At 46.4% G+C, this 18,194-nt stretch overlaps 2 protein-coding genes across 3 annotated transcripts in view; one reads left to right on the forward strand and one right to left on the reverse strand.

Moving 5' to 3' along the window:
* Nucleotides 1-18,194, reverse strand: part of Insr (insulin receptor) — a 900,533-nt gene that overhangs the window by 243,114 nt on the left and 639,225 nt on the right. The window lies entirely within an intron of this gene.
* The window catches only part of Usp12 (ubiquitin specific peptidase 12), a 79,205-nt gene that overhangs the window by 15,182 nt on the left and 45,829 nt on the right, over nt 1-18,194 (forward strand). Inside the window, exon 1 of one of the 2 annotated variants that reach the window (XM_052168345.1) lies at nt 8,643-8,935. The exons of the other annotated variant lie outside the window; for it this stretch is intronic. Within the exon in view, the coding sequence (XP_052024305.1) occupies nt 8,888-8,935 (48 nt within the window). The 5' untranslated portion in view covers nt 8,643-8,887. Of the gene's footprint in view, nt 1-8,642; nt 8,936-18,194 lie in introns of those variants that run through there. 2 annotated transcript variants of the gene reach the window in all.

The following is an 18,194-nucleotide window of genomic DNA, read 5'->3' on the forward strand; positions in this document are numbered from 1 at the left end:
CATTGTCCCAGTAGTCCCTTTTATTTTTGACTCTAAAGCCAGAGCCATGTGGTAGAAGCTGCCAAGTTCTGCTGCTTGCTGGGGCTGGAACACGCCCCCTTGTTCTATTACATCATCATCAGCTTTCTGTTTTCCAATTCCTTCACTGCCTAAGCTTGGGTTTCATGGAACTTGCTCTGTAGAATGACCCTGAACTCAGAGATCTGAATGGCTCTGTCTCCTGGAATTAGAGGCATGTGCCACCATTCCTGGGCCTAAGCTTTTCATAGCAATTATGCTTCAAGATCCAGACCAAAAGCTTGTGTCATCCCATGTCAATTTGACACATGATCCTATCTCCTTATGTCCAAATAAAAGTAATAATAAAACAACTATCCATTGTTCAACGGCAAACACAAACAGTAAGCTTGGCTGGGTGGGATCCTGCCCTGAGATCACCACTCCCTTAATCTGTTTATCTCCCTGAACACAAGATTTAGCTCTATTTCACTTCCTCGTGCCCCTTTATTACCTGAATCATATATTTTGTATTTTTTCTTTTTAAGTTTGGTATGCTCAAACAAAATGCTCTTCATAAGATTGAACCACAGGATAAAGTCCAAACTAGTTTTCTTTGAGACTTCCTTTGTCAGTGCCACTAATCTGAATCTTTTCACTTTAGGCTCAGTCAGACTTTTCAGTCACGGGCAAAAAGCAGCCATGTTCTTCATCAAAATACTACAAGAACAGTCTCTAGGCTACTAACATTCTTCCCCTTTGAAAACTCTTGAGCCAGACCCCAACAGTTCGAATCACTCTCAGAACCAATGTCTTCCATATTCCTACTAGGGTGGCCCATTAAATCCCACTGAAATCATTCATTCCACCACTTTCCAAATCTGAAATCCCAAATCCACACTCTTCCAAAACAAAGACATGGTCAGGCCTATCACAGCAATACCCCAATCCCTCATACCAATTCTGTCTTAGTTAGAGTTTCCATTGCTGTGAAGAGACACCATGAGCAAGGCAACTCTCATAAAGGACAGCATTTAATTGGAGCTAGCTTACAGGTTCTGAGGTTCAGTCCATTATCATCATGGTGGGAAGCACGGCAGCATCCAGGCAAGGCATGGTGCTTAAGTTGCTGAGAGTTCTATATCTTGATCTGAAGACAGCCAGGAGAAGACTATTTTCAGGCAGATAGGAGGAGAGTCTCAAAGTCCAACCCTTACAGTGACATACATCCTTCAACAAGGCCATATCTCCTAATAGTGCCAGTCCCTAGGCCAAACATATTCAAACAATCATAATGGTTTATTATTGATATGGGATATTCACCAGAGAGGACTGCTTGAACGTGGTTTTTTTTTTTTTTTTAAAGATTTATTTATTTATTTATTTATTTATTTATTTATTTATTTATTTATCGTAAGGACACTGTAGCTGTCTTCAGACATACCAGAAAGAGGGCATCAGATCTTATTATGGATGGTTGTGAGCCACTATGTGGTTTCTGGGATTCGAACTCAGGGCCTTCGGAAGAACAGTCAATGTTCTTCACTGCTGAGCCATTCATCTCTACAGCCCCCTTGAACATGGGTTTAAGCCAATAAAAAGTCTGTTAGCTGGATGACAATTATACCTACCCGGTGTTCGGGATCGCAGTATAGCCTTGAGCCTTTCTTTTAAGCACTGAAACCATGTTTTGGGTTATCATACTTCAGTTAACAAGAACAGTTAGTCAGGAGGAGAACTATAGAAGCCAAAAAAGCAAGGTTAGAACATTTAGAGACCGTCCTAGAACTGTAGGCTTTGATAGATTAGGTCTTTGTTTGGTTTTTTTTGGATTTGGTTTTTTCGAGACAGAGTTTCTCTATATAGCCCTGGCTGTCCTGGAGCTCACTCTGTAGACCAGGCTGGCCTTGAACTCAGAAATCCACCTGCCTCTCCCTCCCAGAGTGCTGGGATTACAGGCGTGCGCCACCACTGCCCGGTTTAGGTCTTTGTTTTTATGTTGGCAGTTGGTACTGAATTTAGGCTGAATTTCTAGCCTAAATGGTACTTCCATCATGGAGACAGTTATGCTAAGGTCTGGAGCCCTGTTACATTTATCAGTAAGTTTTTTGTTTTATTTTGTTTTAAACAGGTCCTGACTATGTGGTTCTGGATGTAGACCAGGCTGGCCTCCAACTCACAGAGACCCTCCTGCCTTTACCTCCCAAGTGCTGGGCCTGAAGGTGTGCACTACTACACCACCACACCCAGCTACTATGCTGCCTTTTGACCTCTGCCCTTCCAGTTAATTTGTGAAGGATGATTTATATGCTGTTATTGCCCAGGTCATGTGGATTTTCTCAGGGTATCTGGAAGAGCTAAACAGTTTAAGTTGCCCTGCTCTGAGACCACCCAAATGATCGTGTGATCCTTACTGGTTGTCTGGTTGTCTAGCTGGTTTTTGACACAATTTTCTGTGTGGTGACAGGCCTGTTATTTTGATTTCTTCTTTGAATTCTTTGCCATGTTTAATTTCAACAAGCAACAATACTAAGATTCCAACAATAGCACGAAAAACAAAGAAGCAATTTGTTTTTAGTTTTTTTTTTTTTTTTTTTTGGATTTTGTTTGTTTTCGAGACAGGGTTTCTCTGTATAGCCCTGGCTATCCTGGAACTCACTCTGTAGACCAGGCTGGCCTCAAACTCAGAAATCCGCCTGCCTCTGCCTCCCAGAGTGCTGGGATTACAGGCGTGTGCCACCACCGCCCGGCTTGTTTTTAGTTTTATGAGAAACCGCCTCACTCAGCATGGTTGGCCTGGAACTCACTTAGTAGACTGGATTAACCTTAGGGTTTTGGGATAGGCCAGTGCCTCCACTGGCCACTAGTGGATAATGACAGTGGCAGTCCCAGAGACACTTGTCTGAAGTGACATCACTGAAAGACCAAATTATCCCTTCCATATTCGTATTGTCCACAGTTGACTTGCAACATGCCCTGCGAGACAGCTGTAGACAGTCTAGATTCCTTCCCACCCATGCTGAAGCACGCAGGTTTCCTTCTGCTGGGTGATCTCCCGCTTCCCCTTCTCCTCTATCCCATGCTCTAGATGGGGAGCTGCCTCAGCTTGTGCCTCCTGCAGGAAGAGCTGGACATACCCCTTGGAGCTAAAATTCTGTTCTCTATTCTCTGAGTTCTTTTTCCATCAAGTAATGTCTCCTACAATGGAGTCTGACCTTCTCGAGACATGTGCTTGTGCGTGCACATTTGTGTGCGAGTGTATCATATTATAATTATATATGTGATATACGTGTACCTGAGATGCACTTTATTGGTAATAGGTGCAACCGCTTCCTCCACTTCATTGTCCCTTCCTCTCTGCACCAAGTGTCTCTAGTGGCCCAAATCCCCTCCAGTCCTGAGGCCTGGCTGGCAGGGGACATGACCCGACTCCCAAGCTTGCTGCTAGGCAGACTCTCTTCATACTCCACCCTATGGCATATCAAATCAGGGAACTCGGCTTCAAGAGCCGCCCAGAACAACAATAAATGCTATGTAAATGAGGAGCCAGACGTAATTCCAAACTCCTTCTCAAGCTCAGGCCACAGGTAAGTCTGACAAGCGAAGTGACTGCCCTTTGACACATGATTTCAAAAATTCCAGATCCCGAGCTCCGGACACCCCTGGGCTCACATCAAGATCTAGGTGGCAGATGGCAGTGTCCATTTCTTCCCTCCTGACTCCTCTGCTGGAGGTCACTATTGTTAGTTCTTCCTGGATGCTTATGTGTGCATGTGCCAATTTGTATGCATGAATGTGTATGTATATATATGTGTGTGTGTGTGTGTGCGCGCATGTACAGTTATCGGCTTTGTCTTCACAACTATGATGAGGGTATATGGTGAGGTCATAGAAAACTGCTTTTGTAGAAGAACCTGCTGCAGAAGTTTTGCCCAGCCAGTTGAAACACCCAAAGCCACTTAGCAGAGTTAGTGAGATGGCTCAGCAGATAAAGGCACTTGCTACCAAGACTAAAAAACCTGAGTTCAACACACAGTATCCACATGGTAAAAAAAAAAAAAAGAACCAACTATTGCAAATTCACCACATGTGCATGCATATGTGCTCGCGCTCGGGACACACACACTCACACACACACACACACACAACTTCAAGGGCACACAGCAGGTCAAAGCAAGATAAGACCGGCTCAGTTCCAGAGAGAACAGAATCGCTGAGCTTTGGACTAGGAAACACACATGCTTTCATGCCATCTGGCTCTGGAAGTAGGGTAGGAGAGGCCTGGGTACGGTAGCCACAGAGAGTGCCAGCAAGCACGGCAAGGCCAGAGGGTATCCCTGGTTCAATTGCTGTGCTGAAGCCTTCCTCTGGGTCTCCAACGGAACCCTCTATGTCTGCAGAACCAGGGCCGTTTCCAGAGGTCAGAGATAAGGGGGCCACTGGATGTGGTTAGGTAGCCGGCAGGTAAGCAGCAACAGTATATTGCTGTGGCTAGAGCAGGCAGGCAGAAGCTAGAGAGCCCTCAGCAGGACCAGCCAGGGGTAAAGACACACCCCATCTGGGCCCACCTTGTTGCCTTTGACATCTTCAGAACTCACTGTGGTGAACTCCGCTGTCAGGACCATCTGCAGAAGATGTAGTGTCACAAACAAGAGTATCTAGATGAGGTAGTGTAGACACCGTTGTGAAATAGCTGCTCTCATGTGGAGAGCTTCTAACAGCCAGCTGTTCTGTACCGAGCAGCCAAGGAGCCTCGCTGCTTGGTCTGTGACTATCTATCTATCTATCTATCTATCTATCTATCTATCTATCCTGGCTGGTTTTGTGTGTCAACTTGACACAGGCTGGAGTTACCACAGAAAAAGGAGCTTCAGTTGAGGAAGTGCCTCCATGAGATCCAGCTGTATGGCATTTTCTCAACTAGTGATCAAGTGGGGAAGTCCCATTCTGCGTAGTGCCATCCCTGGGCTGGTAGTCTTGGGTTCTATAAGAAAGCAAGCTGAGCAAGCCAGGGTAAGCAAGCCAGTAAGAAACATCTCTCCATGGCCTCTGCATCACCTCCTGTTTCTTGACCTGCTTGAGTTCCAGTCCTGACTTCCTTTAGTGATGAACAGCAGTGTGGAAGTGTAACCTGAATAAACCCTTTCCTCCCCAACTTGCTGCTTGGTCATGATGTTTGTGCAGAAATTGTAACCCTGACTAAGACACTATCTATCTATCTATATTAAAATGAATGAAACCATCCTTCAGTTTTAAGTAGAGGCTGATAAGCCTCTTCTTTTAGTTAAGTTATGTTAGTTTTGTTTTGTTGATGCTAGAGACAGAACCCAAGAACTCTTGCTAAGTATATGCTCTTTCCCTGAACTACATCTTACGTCTTCCAACCCCTGCTTTAAATCTGTGTTTAAACACCAACATGGGAGCTGGAGAGATGGCTCAATGGTTAAGAGAACTGACCGTTCTACCAGAGGTCTTGAGTTCAATTCCTAACAATCACATGGTGGCTCACAACCATCTGAAATGGGATCTGATACCTTCTTTTGGTGTGTCTGAAGACAGTGACAGTATACTCACATACATAAAATAAATACACTAGTGTTTAGACCTATGGGCTATACTTCATCTGGAGCAGCCTTTGTAAGACCTATGCCTATTGTACAAATACTCAACTGGATTAGAAGTGAGCCTTGAAAAGCCATTGTGCTGTGAGTGTAACTCAGTGGTTTAACACTTGCCTACCCTAAATAAGGTCCTGGGTTCCATTCCTGTGGTGGTTTGAATATGCTTGGCCAATGGGAAGTGGCGCTATTAGGAGGTGTGGCCTTGTTGAAATAGGTGTGGCCATTTTGGAGGAAGTGTGTTACCGTGTAGGTGGGCTTTGAGGTCTCCTAGTGCTCAAGCTCTGCACAGTGTGGAGAGTTCCCTCCTGGCTGCCTTCAGATCCAGATGTGGAACTCTCAGCTCCTTCTCCAGCACCGTGTCTGCCTGCACGCTGCCGTGCTTCCTGCTTTGATGATAATGGACTGAACCTCTGAAAGTGTAAGCCAGGCTCAATGAAATGTATTCTTTTATAAGAATGTTGCCTTGGTCATGGTGTTTCTTCAGAGCAATGGGAACCCTAGCTAAGACAATTTCCGGCATGGACCTGAGTTAGGACTATTGCTATTTTGATTGATATCTACTATGTGAAGAGCTAGACCCCATTATTAAATGTAGCCAAGGAGGTTAACTCATTTAATTGTGAGTAGGGGAGACCCTGCACTCACGGGGATGCAATGATGAATAGCATACTTCTTCACTTAGAAAAGAAGCCTGGGGTTGGCACATGCCTTTAATCTCAGCACTTGGGAGCCAGGGGCAGGCAGATTTCTGAGTTCGAGGCCAGCCTGGTCTACAGAGTGAATTCCAGGACAACCAGGGCTACACAGAGAAACCTTGTCTTGAAAAAAACCAAAAACCAAAACCAACCAACCAAACAAACAAACAAAAAAGCCTGGGGCTGGAGAGATGACTGCTCTTCTGAAGGTCCTGAGTTCAAATCCTAGCAACCACATGGTGGCTCACAACCATCCGTGATGAGATCTGATGCTCTCTTCTGGTATGTCTGAAGTCAGGTACAGTGTAGTTACATATACTAATAAATAAATTATTAAAAAAGAAAGAAAACAAGCCTGAAATGATGGTTCTCTGGGGTTATTAGAAGGGTGATGCTTAGCGCATTCTAAGGGGCTGGAGAGCCAGCTTAGAGGTTAAGAGCACTGGCTGCTCTTGCAGAGGACCTGGGGTTGATTCCCAGCATCCATCTGGTGACTCACAACCTTGTATAACTCCAGTTCCAGGGGGATCTGATGATGCCTTCTGGCCTCCATTGACACTGTTTGCGTATGAGCAAGCAAAATGCTCATACACATACAGTAAAAATAAAGCTTAAAAAAGAAAATACATCCAGCAGACTACCTAGCCTATGATGGAGATTCTGAAGCAGCAAACTGATAGCTTGATGGCTTTATTTGTTCTCCATTTTAATTAGTTACTTGCTGGCTTTTGCTAATTTCCTTTTGACACCTTCAGACAACATGTTATTTATTCTCTTTTATTTATTTTTGAGGCCAGGTCTCCCTATGTAGATCTGGCTGATCTGTAGGCTATTTAGTCCAGACTGGCCTTGAACTCACAGAGATTCACCTTTCTCCATCTCCTGTGCTGGGATTATGAACAGCCTACCCAATGGCTGGCTATTCATTCATTTATTTTCTTGGGGACAAGGACTCAAGTGATCCAGGCTGGTTTTGAACTCAACTACATAGCCGAGGATGACCTTACCATACTAGGATTTATGAAGTGTTGGATATGAAACCTAGGAACATCTACGCACCACACAAGCACTTTGCCAACTAAGCCATATGTCTAGTTCCTATCCTGACCTTTAAAATATAGATGTTGTACAACCAAACTCTATGGTTGTGGAGGCTAGAGAGGCGAGCGACTGCATACTTAGACCTGAACTAGTGTAAACCAGAGTCCAAGCCCCAGCTTGGTATCTGGTTATAGTCTAAGGTATCTATAGAAAAGAGGAAGGTCTCTCCGCAGGTAGGTACCAGGAGAATAGGCAGCTGCCAGAGGAACTTAGCTGTATCGAGTGGGTGTACCCCTCCCCCAACGCTTACAATGGAATTGCTATGGAAACAGTATTCATATACCAGAAATCTGTTTCTGAACTAAATTTTGTTCAAATTCTTTGTCTCTTAAATGCTTTGAGAGTACTAAGTGGGGCTTAATCAGATTTTAGAGCTTTCGTAGGAATTTGGGCCTCAAGTTCCACTGACCGGGTGTGGTGGAGGTTGGGTGGGAGGCAGAAAAGGTCCCACCCTCAGATCGCCAATCAAAACAAATCTCAGGCTTTCTAAAGTAGTAACTTATGAAGTTTTATGAATTTTCTGCCGGTGGAAAATAGGAAGGGTCCATCCACTAGCTAACACTGCATATGTGCTCCTCACACGCCGGCTTCTGCTGCTTTTTTGGGACATCACTTCACTCCTTCACGCCCCTTACAAATTCCAAGTTAGTACCCGATGTCAGGCTCCCCTTCCTCTCCTCCCCCACTACTGCTAATTCATAGAGTTAAATCTTGTCTTTTTGTCTAATTAGTCTTTTCTTAGGGAATTTGACCCAGATGATTCACCCCAGAAAACCATCCCAGTGCTTGGGACACTGGAGAGGTTGCCTTCCAATCCATCCAGTTTCCCAGACATGGTCTCCGACTTCTGTTTCAACAGTGGGATTGACTGTCCTTTAGAGCTATGGGTCAGTCGCAGAGCAAAGGATCGAGCTTTCCCAGGTAAGACCCGCTCTAGGAAGCTAAGGGAATGCTTCGCGTCGGCGCTAGGACCCATCTGCAGGAGGGACGCCGCAGCGGTCTCGCCCCGCCCCAACGCGCACTGGGTGGAGCCGTCCGCCCCAAGCTCGCTGCCCCCGTGGGAGGGCGGGGCAGCACGGGCGTGGCACAGCGGCGGTGGGCGTGACGGCGCCGGAGGGGGCGGGGCGGAACGAAGCTGCTCAGTCGGCCGGGCGGTAGGGCCTGCGCGGAGCTCGCTCCCCAGCGCGCTGGGCGGGGTGTGCGGCGAGCAGCTTCCCGGGCAGGCGCGGGCCCTGAGGCGGCGGCTGCGCCGTGCGCCGGGGCGGAGCCGGGGGCGGGCGGGCGGCCGGCGGGCGGGGGCTGGGCCGGAGGAAGCCTGAGCGCCCGCGGCGACGACGGCAGCGGCGGCCCAGCAGGTTAGAAGCGTGGGTCCGCGGCGGCTCCGGGTGCGGCCGCGGGCTGCGGAGCGAGCGGGCGGCCCGGCTCCCCGCGTCCCCCGCCCGCCGCGACTGTCTGGAAGATGGCGCCGGGCGGATGGAAATCCTAATGACAGTCTCCAAATTCGCCTCCATCTGTACCATGGTAGGTGCGGCGGCAGCGCGGCCCGGGCGACGGGTCCCCGCCTTCGAGGCGCCGCCCGCGGGCCTGTTCGAGTGCGAGCGGACGGGGCGCGGGGCCGAGTGGCCGCGGGGAAGGCGTGTTGGATAAGGCAGGCGGGGCTGGGGCACTGGGGATAGGACCGACCGGGGCTCGGGGTTGGGCACTGACCAGGGGTCGCAGCTGAGGACGGGGAACTCGGGGGCTGGGTCTGGGCACCGGGGACTCGGGGACTATGGCTGGGGACTAGGACCTGGGGGGCTCAGGGACGGGGTGGGGGTAAGGGCTGCGGACTGGGTTTGGGGACTTGGGACTCGGGTGTGGACTGAGGTTGGAGGCTGGGGACTAGAGACCGGGGGCTGGAGCCGGGACTTTAAACTGGGCACTGGGACCGGGAAGCCAGGGGATTGGGTCAGGGGAAGGGACGCGGCATTTCCTTGGGGCCCTGCGCGGGGCAGGGCGGGGGTCTGTGGCAGGAAGGAAGGGTCCCGATCCTACCGGAGGACGGAAGTCCTGGCAGAGTTCCTCCTCCGGTTAGGTGGAGCCCCGGGGCCCCGGGCTCGGGAAGGGGGCGTGTGAAGGTGGAAACTTTTAAGAATGCTCTTGAAATGTTCTCTTATTTTCAACTCTGTGTGGAGAAAGGAACTCTTGCGGCTTCCAACCTGTGTCCATCCAGATGGCAGTCTTGTCTCTGGAAATCCGTGTTAATCTTGAAAAGCTGCATTAGCTTCCCTGTCATTTGTTTACTTTAATAGAGCAGGCACCGCTGTGTGGGGTGGAAGTACACAGATTCCCCGAAAAAAGCAAAAAGCTGGTGGGTTTCTAAACATGGTTTTGTGCATTGCCAGAAGAAGCACCACGGTTTCCCACGTGATGTAGCAAATTCATTACCTCCTTTATGAACTTCGACGTAGAGGTTTTGATTTATGAATCAATGAAAAAAAGTTACTCTTTGCAATGTGGGTCCGGAGTTACATTACCAAAGACCTACACCCTTCAGTTCCGTTTTTGTGTTCTGGGTTGTATTTAGGAGATTCTCCAAACCATCTTCCACCTGCAAGTGATCTAGGGTGATGTGTGTGTGTGTGTATAAGGAGTGGAGAATCAGGAATCAGGTAGGAAAAGTGGATTCTCTGCTACATTTTGTGGAACAATATTTAAAAAAGGGTGGAATCGGTGGACTTAAAATCCACAGCATCAAAAAAGTCAGAAGATTATGGAATCACTGAAGGATCTATTTTTCCTTGTGGATAATTGTTCTTTCCTGGAGTTAAGAAGGGGGTTGTATTAACAGTTACTGGGATTGGTTGTGCTAATTATTTTTAGACACGCCACATGGGATAATCAAATCTTTGAGAGTGATAATTTTGCCAGATTGCTGAGCTCCACATATTTTGGGGTCATGGTTCATTGACAAAGTCTAGGGTTTCAGGAGTGGTGTGATTCCTGTAGACCATTCATTCACTCAGTTTCATCAAGAATACATCTAGTGCCAGCTGACTGGAACTGGGATACAGCTGTGATCCAGACAGTTTCCACAGCAGGGCTTTTTACAGCATGCTTCTAGAAGTTCAGGACTTTGGGTTTAGAAAGACCACAAGTTCCAGACAGGTGTAGCTAAGACCTTGTCTCAAAAGAACTGCCTCTCCCTAGCCAAAGATAGTGCCGACTTTCCTTTCAGGTATTTACATCCTACTTGAGGGAGATGATACTCATGTATATAATGATGTAGCATAATCAAGAGCACCAAAGGGCGTGGTGGTGGCACTCTCAAGGCAGAGACAAGCAGATCTCTGGGTTTGAAGCCAGCCTGGTCTACAAAGTCAGTTCCAGGACAGCCAGGACGACACAGAGAAACCCTGTCTCCAAAACCAAATAAACACCCCCACTCCCAAACAAACAACGTCCACAGAACAACACCAGAAAAGAGCAGCAGAGGGCAGGGCCCTGGCAGGGTTCTCTACTCAGTGAGATGCTGATGGCCTTTCCCTAGCTCGCCCTCCTTAGGGCTTCTGTCCAGGCACATTAATTGCACATGGTGTGTGTGTGTGCTCTTTAGCAAATGCATAGATATCCATGCCTGGCCAAAGTGAGATTGTTCTATTAAGGTTGGGCGTGTCTGTGTTCCTACTTGAATCAATCTACTGCCTTCCCAGAGTAGGTGCTGAGTGAGTCTCAGAGTGATTTGCAGATTTGAGTGTAAGGAAGGTTGCTGTCCATCTGCTGAGAACTAACAAAAGTGAAAAGAGGAACTGTGGTGTCTGCAGGCTCCGTTTTGCTTGGAATGTGAACTGTCCAGTGAGTGAGTAACTCTCTCTTCAGCAGGTCACTTGACCTGAAGAACAGCCTGCCCATTTGCCTTAAACAGTTGCACAGGATTTTTGTGATCTCAGGTGTACTGTGCTGTATATGTCCCCCCTTTTATTAGTTTGTGGGGGGGTTGTTTGTTTGAGTTATATCTTTGCTGAAGTTTTGAAAAAGGGTCTTCTGTAGGTCATGGTGAGTTTGAATTTGGTATGTAGTGGTGGCTGGCCTTGAACTCCTGCCTCCATTTCCCAGCCACTGAGGTATCAGGCATGCACCAGCACACCAGGCTTAGACTGAGGGCTTTAAAGTGAAAAACTTACCATTCATTTCTGCCATTTGATTGGAGCATTGGAACATCATCATACAATGGAAAAGGTCTTCATTTACTCCCAAGGTGAGTTTGAAGTAGAGGTCAGGCTGAGTGAACCTGTGGAACAGTGGAGGGAAGGGGGCCTGGACTTAGAAATGGATGCATCGGAGTGTCAGCAGCTTCAGAAATGTTCGGAAGAAACACTTAAGATGAATTGAAGTCTTATTTTGTAAATATGGAAGTTTACATAATTTGTTCATGTGTCAAAATAAGGTGCAGTGCAAACTTGTAGTAGCTTTATTGGGTGATATAGATTGAAAATAAGTCCTCAGATATGCCTTGATTCAGATCACTGCTATTCTACTTTTGTGTGAAAATTAGTGAGATGTGTTTGTCTTGGTGTTGTAGGCCTGCCTCAGAGAGTGACTGTCTTCAGACTTCTGAATGTGCCTCCAGACACATTTATGTACTGGCCACTATTAGCACACCTTCAGCCTGATGTGTTGGTGCTCCTTAATGATATTCTTTTCCTCACAGCTTGGTGCAGTGTAATTCATGAAATGCTTAATTCTGTACTTAATAATAAGCAAACAGCAGGCATATATTACACACACACACACACACACACACACACACACGTATATGTATATGCAGAGGGTTCTGGTTAGAAGTCAGCAGCATCCCGTGGCTAATCCAGGTGTTCCAGGATGTCTACTGGAGACCAGTGCTGCCCGCTGAGAGTTCTTTAGATGCTGCACTGACTGAAGCTGGCCAGTGTCTCTGGTTGTGGGAGTCCTAGTTGGGAAAGACTTATTGGGGAGGGGGTGAGTTGCTTCTCAGTGTGAGATGGCACTGGCTTGGCTTGGCTGCTTGCCAGGCAGGGAGGTGTGTGTGTGTGTGTGTGTTTGTTTGCGCGTGCGCACCCGTGCTTGCTTAGGTGTGAGTAAAGTCAAAGCCACAAGGCAGGTGCTAGGTCGTTCTGTGGGCAGAACTAGACTCTGAAGTGAAAACCTTAAAGCTCTGATTGAGGCAGTCTCAGGGAAAGCTGGCTGTTTTGCCTTTTCCTGCTGCTGAGTTAGTGTGCGTGTGGGCATGCAGCTTAGCATCATCCAGAAAAGGTGGGGCACAGCCCTGACACTTGGGTTTTGTTTGAAGGAGTGTGGAGAAGTGAGTGTGCCACCCCCTTGCCCTCCTGTCCTCTGTGTCCCTCCGTCCCCCAAACCCCAACCCCTTTCTGTGTTTGGAGAACTCCTGAGTCTTTGCGCCCTCCTGCCTACTGATCCGTCTATGAGGTTAAAGGTGGGCTCCTCCATTCTTGCGGACCTTCCTTTCTGCAGTCATCAGGACTGATGGTTTGAATGTACGTCTATGGTGAGAAACTGTTTCCCATAAAACATGTAGTGTGAAATGCCAGAAGGTGTTTAGGAACATTTAAGAAACTCTTAGATATTCTGTCCTGATCCCAAATCAGAAGTCATCTGTGTGGAGGCCCAGGCTAGAACTTGGGAGCCGCATTCCTCAGGTGTCACCAGCCACTAGGTTCTTGTTGTTTGTTTTTTGGCTGTGTGCCTTCAGTAGCCTCAAGCTTTCTAATGAAGCCTGGTTTTGGAATGAATTTTGGGTGATTTGTTCATCCACACACTCTTGAAGCGCGCCCCGTTTGTCTCAGCTGTCCTGGTCCTCCTTGGAATGGAGACTCAATGAAGAAGCTGTGCCTTGGGCTGTGTATTCCATAAGCCTGTTTTCTGCCCCGCTCCCAAGCTTGGCTCTAGGTGACAGTTCAGTGTGTCCCATCAGTCACTACCACGATTGTTTCAAAAGTTGACCAGTAAGCACAGAGAGTTGAATGCTTTAAGATAATTTGGCAAGATGACTGGGTCACAGGGGTAGGTAATTAGGTGGCCAGCAGGTTATGTGTTTGTGGCCAGCAGGTTATGTGTTTATGGGATCAGAGCAGTGGTTCTCAACCTTCCTGATGCGAGACCTTTAATACAGTTCCTCATGCTGTGGTGATTCCCACCCATAAAATTATTTTATTGCTGCATCATAACTGTAATTTTGCTACTGTTAAGAATTGTAATGTAAATATCTGATATTCAGGCAATCCAATATATGATGTCTGTGGTGGTTGTGACCCATAGTTTGACAACCCTGCGGTATTAGAGGGTCCTAGGCATGAAATTATATGTAATACACAGGCTTTCGCTAATCTTGGACACTTACCGCAAGTACAGGTACTGTGCTGAACATGCAGTAGAACAGCACACTGGGTGGAGGTGGCCCTGCTTCATGCCACATGACCTTTCTGATGTCTCCTTCCAGCTCTCCATAATCATATTATAGGAGATCCCGAGTTGGTTAATTACTACCCAGTCTTGATCCTCTCACAGCAACAGCTTTCTCACTCAAAGCTTTTTTTTTTTTTTTTTTAAATTCTGTGCTTTAGACCAAGCCACTGCAGATGAGATTGTTTCCCAGTCCCTGATCATTTTCCTTTCTTCCTACCTGTGAAGTAATGCTAATTCTACTTCTACAACTTACCATCTTAGGAAAGAAAATCATGTATGCATCTCTTATAATTCCAGAAACTCTGAGACTAACCATATTGGGGGTGGGGGTGTTTCTCTTTCAGTAGTCACTTCCAGAAACTCAATAGGCTGTTTTATTGTGCATTTTATTCTGCATCATGCTATAATAAAGGAGGTAAATTCGAGCCCAGATTTTGACATTTAGATGTGTGTGTGGGGAAAAGTTTTCTTATAATTCCAAACTGTTTTTTGTCATCTGTGAATACAAGGATTGAGTTAGATGTTTCTTTTAATTAAAAAAAAAATTATCATTTGCATGTGTCTCTGATATGCGTTTAAGTGTGTGTGCTGTGGTGATCATGTTCCCTCATGTGTAGGTGGCTTATGGGGTTGAACCTGGATTGTCAGCCCGAGTGTCAAGCCTGGATTGACAAGCACCTTAACATATGGGGCCATCTTCCTGGCTCAAGTTAGTTTTTGGCAAGTATTGCATTGTTTCCTTTTAGATGTAAAATTGAGGTCTCATCCCTTGAGAAGTTGTAACTGATGTGATGATACTGTCTCTGAGTTTGCAGTCTTGTTTGATTTTCCTAGCATCTTTTAGTGTTGCAGAATTTATGCAGAATTACAGCCCACAGTAAATACACATTTTTCCCCTTCAGTGCAGATTAGTGATTTCAGTATTCGGTTACCATCAGACTGATCCAAAGAGCTATTTACTAACCCTCAGCTTCCAGACCTTGTATGTGGTAGGCACACATTCTACACCAGGCTGCATCCTTGACACTTTGTTCTGTTTTGGGTCTTGGTGCGTAGCCTCTAGATGCTTCTAGCCTGACCAATGTGTCTCAGCCCCTGAGAGTTGGACGTGCAGGTCACAGCTCTTCACCCTCACACCTGGCTGGCTTTCTCAGTTTGGACACCGATTTTGCCTGTACTATTGGAAAGAAAAGCATGCACTTGGATTGGTTCCCTTATTTAAGGGTCCACATTCATTCCCTAACTGTGAGTGTTTCTTTAGACAATGACTTCTTGGGCTAAACAACCTGCCACTGGCTGGCTCAGAGGGGTGCACTGCTCCTGCAGCTTCTCCCAGAGGGGGTGGGGTTTAAGATGTTTCTGTTGCCCTGGTGAATCTCACAGCCCAGCAAACACTGCTTACCAGCTCACCCATCATTAGTTATTAGCAGCAGCTGCCTCTGAGGACGTTCACTTATATTTAAGTTAAATTACAACATTAAAGCTAAAAATGAAATCTGTCATCTTCTTCTGGTTTGAATAGTTTGGGAACAGCAGTGGCATGGCACCCCAGCCCGTCTTAGAGGTTGAGCCGGCTTGAGAGCACTGTGTGAGGAGACAGTAATGTTTACTTTTTTACCAGGTTGAGGGTTGAACCCAGTGATTTAAGCACATGCTAAACCTATGCTTTGCCACCCTGACTGCCAGCCTTTACTTTATGATCATCTTCTAAATATGATAGAACAACCCCATTGAATCAGAACAGGCTTGTGTGTTCCCGGCAGCCTTGGCCTTCCTCCAGTGTGCTCTCCAGCATAAGCTCAGGCTGCCTTTCACCCCGAGCTGTCCAGCTGCCCTTCCTCTCTAGAGCCCTGCTTGTTGCTTTGGGATACACCTGCTAGTAGATACCTTGCCTCTTGGGTTGAAGATTATTTAAATATCTATATGTTACCTTGAGGTGTTGGAAAAAAATAATTAAGTCCTAGGTGTGAATTTGGGCCACTCATTTGAATACTCAGAATCAATGTTGTGGGAAACACTTGAAAGATCTGAGTGTTTACCATGCATAGAATTCATATAGATGCTTGTTTAATATGCACAGAATTTGCATAGAAGGAGGTAGGAATGGTGTAAAGATTTTGTTTTGGAAGAAAACTATCAAGTCTGAAGTGGGGTGTGGTACTGTGGGCCTATAATTAAAACACCTGGGAGACTGAGGCAGGAGGATTGTGAGCTTTAGTAACAGGCCAACTTGAGCCTTGTATTGCGACTCTGTCTTAGGGGAAAACTGAAAGCCCAGATTGCTGCTGGTACAGTGTAATATGAGCTGGCTGGCCGAGGTGCTAAACACTTTTGAAAGCCGTTCACAGTAAGGTGTTGTAGCTTGGCTCTTTTGCTGATACGGGACACTTGGTTTTTCGAGACAGGGTCTCTCTGTATACCCTTGGCTGTCCTGGACTCAGTCTGTAGATAAGACTCTCAAACACACTGAGATCCACCAACCTCTGCCTCCTCAATGCTAAAATCAAGAGTGTGGGCCACTATGCCTGGCACTTTTTTTTTTTTAAGTAGGTTCCTCTGCATCCCTGGCTGACCTGGAATTTGGCAGCCGAGGATGACCTTTGTACCTTTTTTGTTTGTTTGTTTGTTTTGAGTTTTTTTGGATTTTTTGTTTTTTTTTTCAAGACAGGGTTTCTCTGTATAGCCCTGGCTGTCCTGGAACTCACTCTGTAGACCAGGCTGGACTCAAACTCAGAAATCCACCAGCGTCTGCCTCCCAGAGTGCTGGGATTACAAGCGCGCGCGCCACCACTGCCCAGCTCCTTTTTTTTTTTAAATTAAGAATGTATGTTATATATTTGTACGCATGAACACTCATCGCGGTGCATGTGCGGAGGTCGGAGAACAACCTTCAGACGGAGTTGTTCTGGGGCTGGGGATTGAGGTTAGGTGGTCAGGCTCTGCAGCAAGTGTGTGTTAACTCACTGAGCCATCTGCTGGCATCTTTCTGAGCTTCTGATTCCTTTGCATCTTCCTCTTGAGTGCTAGACCTACGGGCTGGGAGTCCATGCTGGGTTTTATGTGGTATTGGGAATCGAATCCAGGACTTTGCAAATGCTAGGCCAGCACTTTACTAATGGAGCTACATCTCCAGCCTAAGAGCAGTTAACTTCTGATGTCTGCACAGTCCAAATGCTAATGACGTTTTTGAAAAGGTCTTAAGTTGTAGAAGTAAGTTGGGCTGATGTGCACAGTATTGGTCCTCTGGGCTCTCCCAGGGTATCCGAAAAGAGAAGTAGAATAATTCTTTCAAGTTAGAAGTGCCTGTGTAGGCCGGGAAAGCCATGAAGGAAGTCCTAGAGGCCGGGAGAGGATAAAGTAAACTCTTCTTTGGAGTAGAAAGTGTGTTTACAGTGGGACACTTTGTAGAATGGACATTTTTCTGCTTCGTGGGTGAGTATCTTAGCTTGTTTATTCGTTATGAATTTGAAGAAATTTTCTTTTTTCTAGTGTGTGAGTGTGTATCTGTGAACCACATGCATGTAGTACCCATGTGGGAACAGCACTAGGTCCCTGAGAAGAGCAACAGTGCTTTTAGCCACTTGGCCACCCTTCCAGCCCCAGCGCTTTGGTTCTGTTCTCTCCTTACTGATAGTGCAAGCATTTGTTGTCAGGGTTTTTTGTTTTTTTGTTTTTTTTTTCTTTATGAAGATTAGCACTGTCCCTGGGCAAAGTTATGGTGCGAGTTTGTGATGTGCTCCATATTTGTATGGATGTGAAATAGTTTAATGTGAAATAGTTTTTTAAAAAGCTGAACACTTCCAACATAATCGGGTGTGTGAATGAACACACAGGCTCCGGTGCAGATTCAGTGAACTACAAGATCATCAGTAAGCACACTGCAAAGTTCCCTCCCTCCCTTTTCCTCTTCTTCCCCTCTTCTTCTCTCTTTGTCTCTCTCCTTCCTTCCTTCCTTCCTTCCTTCCTTCCTTCCTTCCTTCCTTCCTTCCTTCCTTCCTTCCTTCCTTCCTTCCTTCCTTTCGACAAGGTTTCTCTACATACTCTCAGCTCTCCTAGAACTCACTGTGTAGACCAGGCTATCCTCTCAGAGATCCACCTGCCTCTGCCTCCCAAGTACTAAGATTAAAGGGGTGCGCCACCACACCCGGCACATTTCTACTTTTTAAAACAAACATTTTGAGGTCACATATTTATTAAGCCTATTTGTTTAAAAAAAGCTACTTCCGATTCTTAAATATGTAATTCAGAAAGATGAGCTGAGAACTTTAGTTTTCTTATTACATTACATTCATTTCTATATGTAATGTTTACAGCAAACCAAACCATTTTTGCACACAGT

The sequence above is a fragment of the Apodemus sylvaticus genome, chromosome 22 (genome assembly GCF_947179515.1).
Source record: "Apodemus sylvaticus chromosome 22, mApoSyl1.1, whole genome shotgun sequence".
In the NCBI taxonomy this organism is placed as follows: Eukaryota; Metazoa; Chordata; class Mammalia; order Rodentia; family Muridae; genus Apodemus; species Apodemus sylvaticus.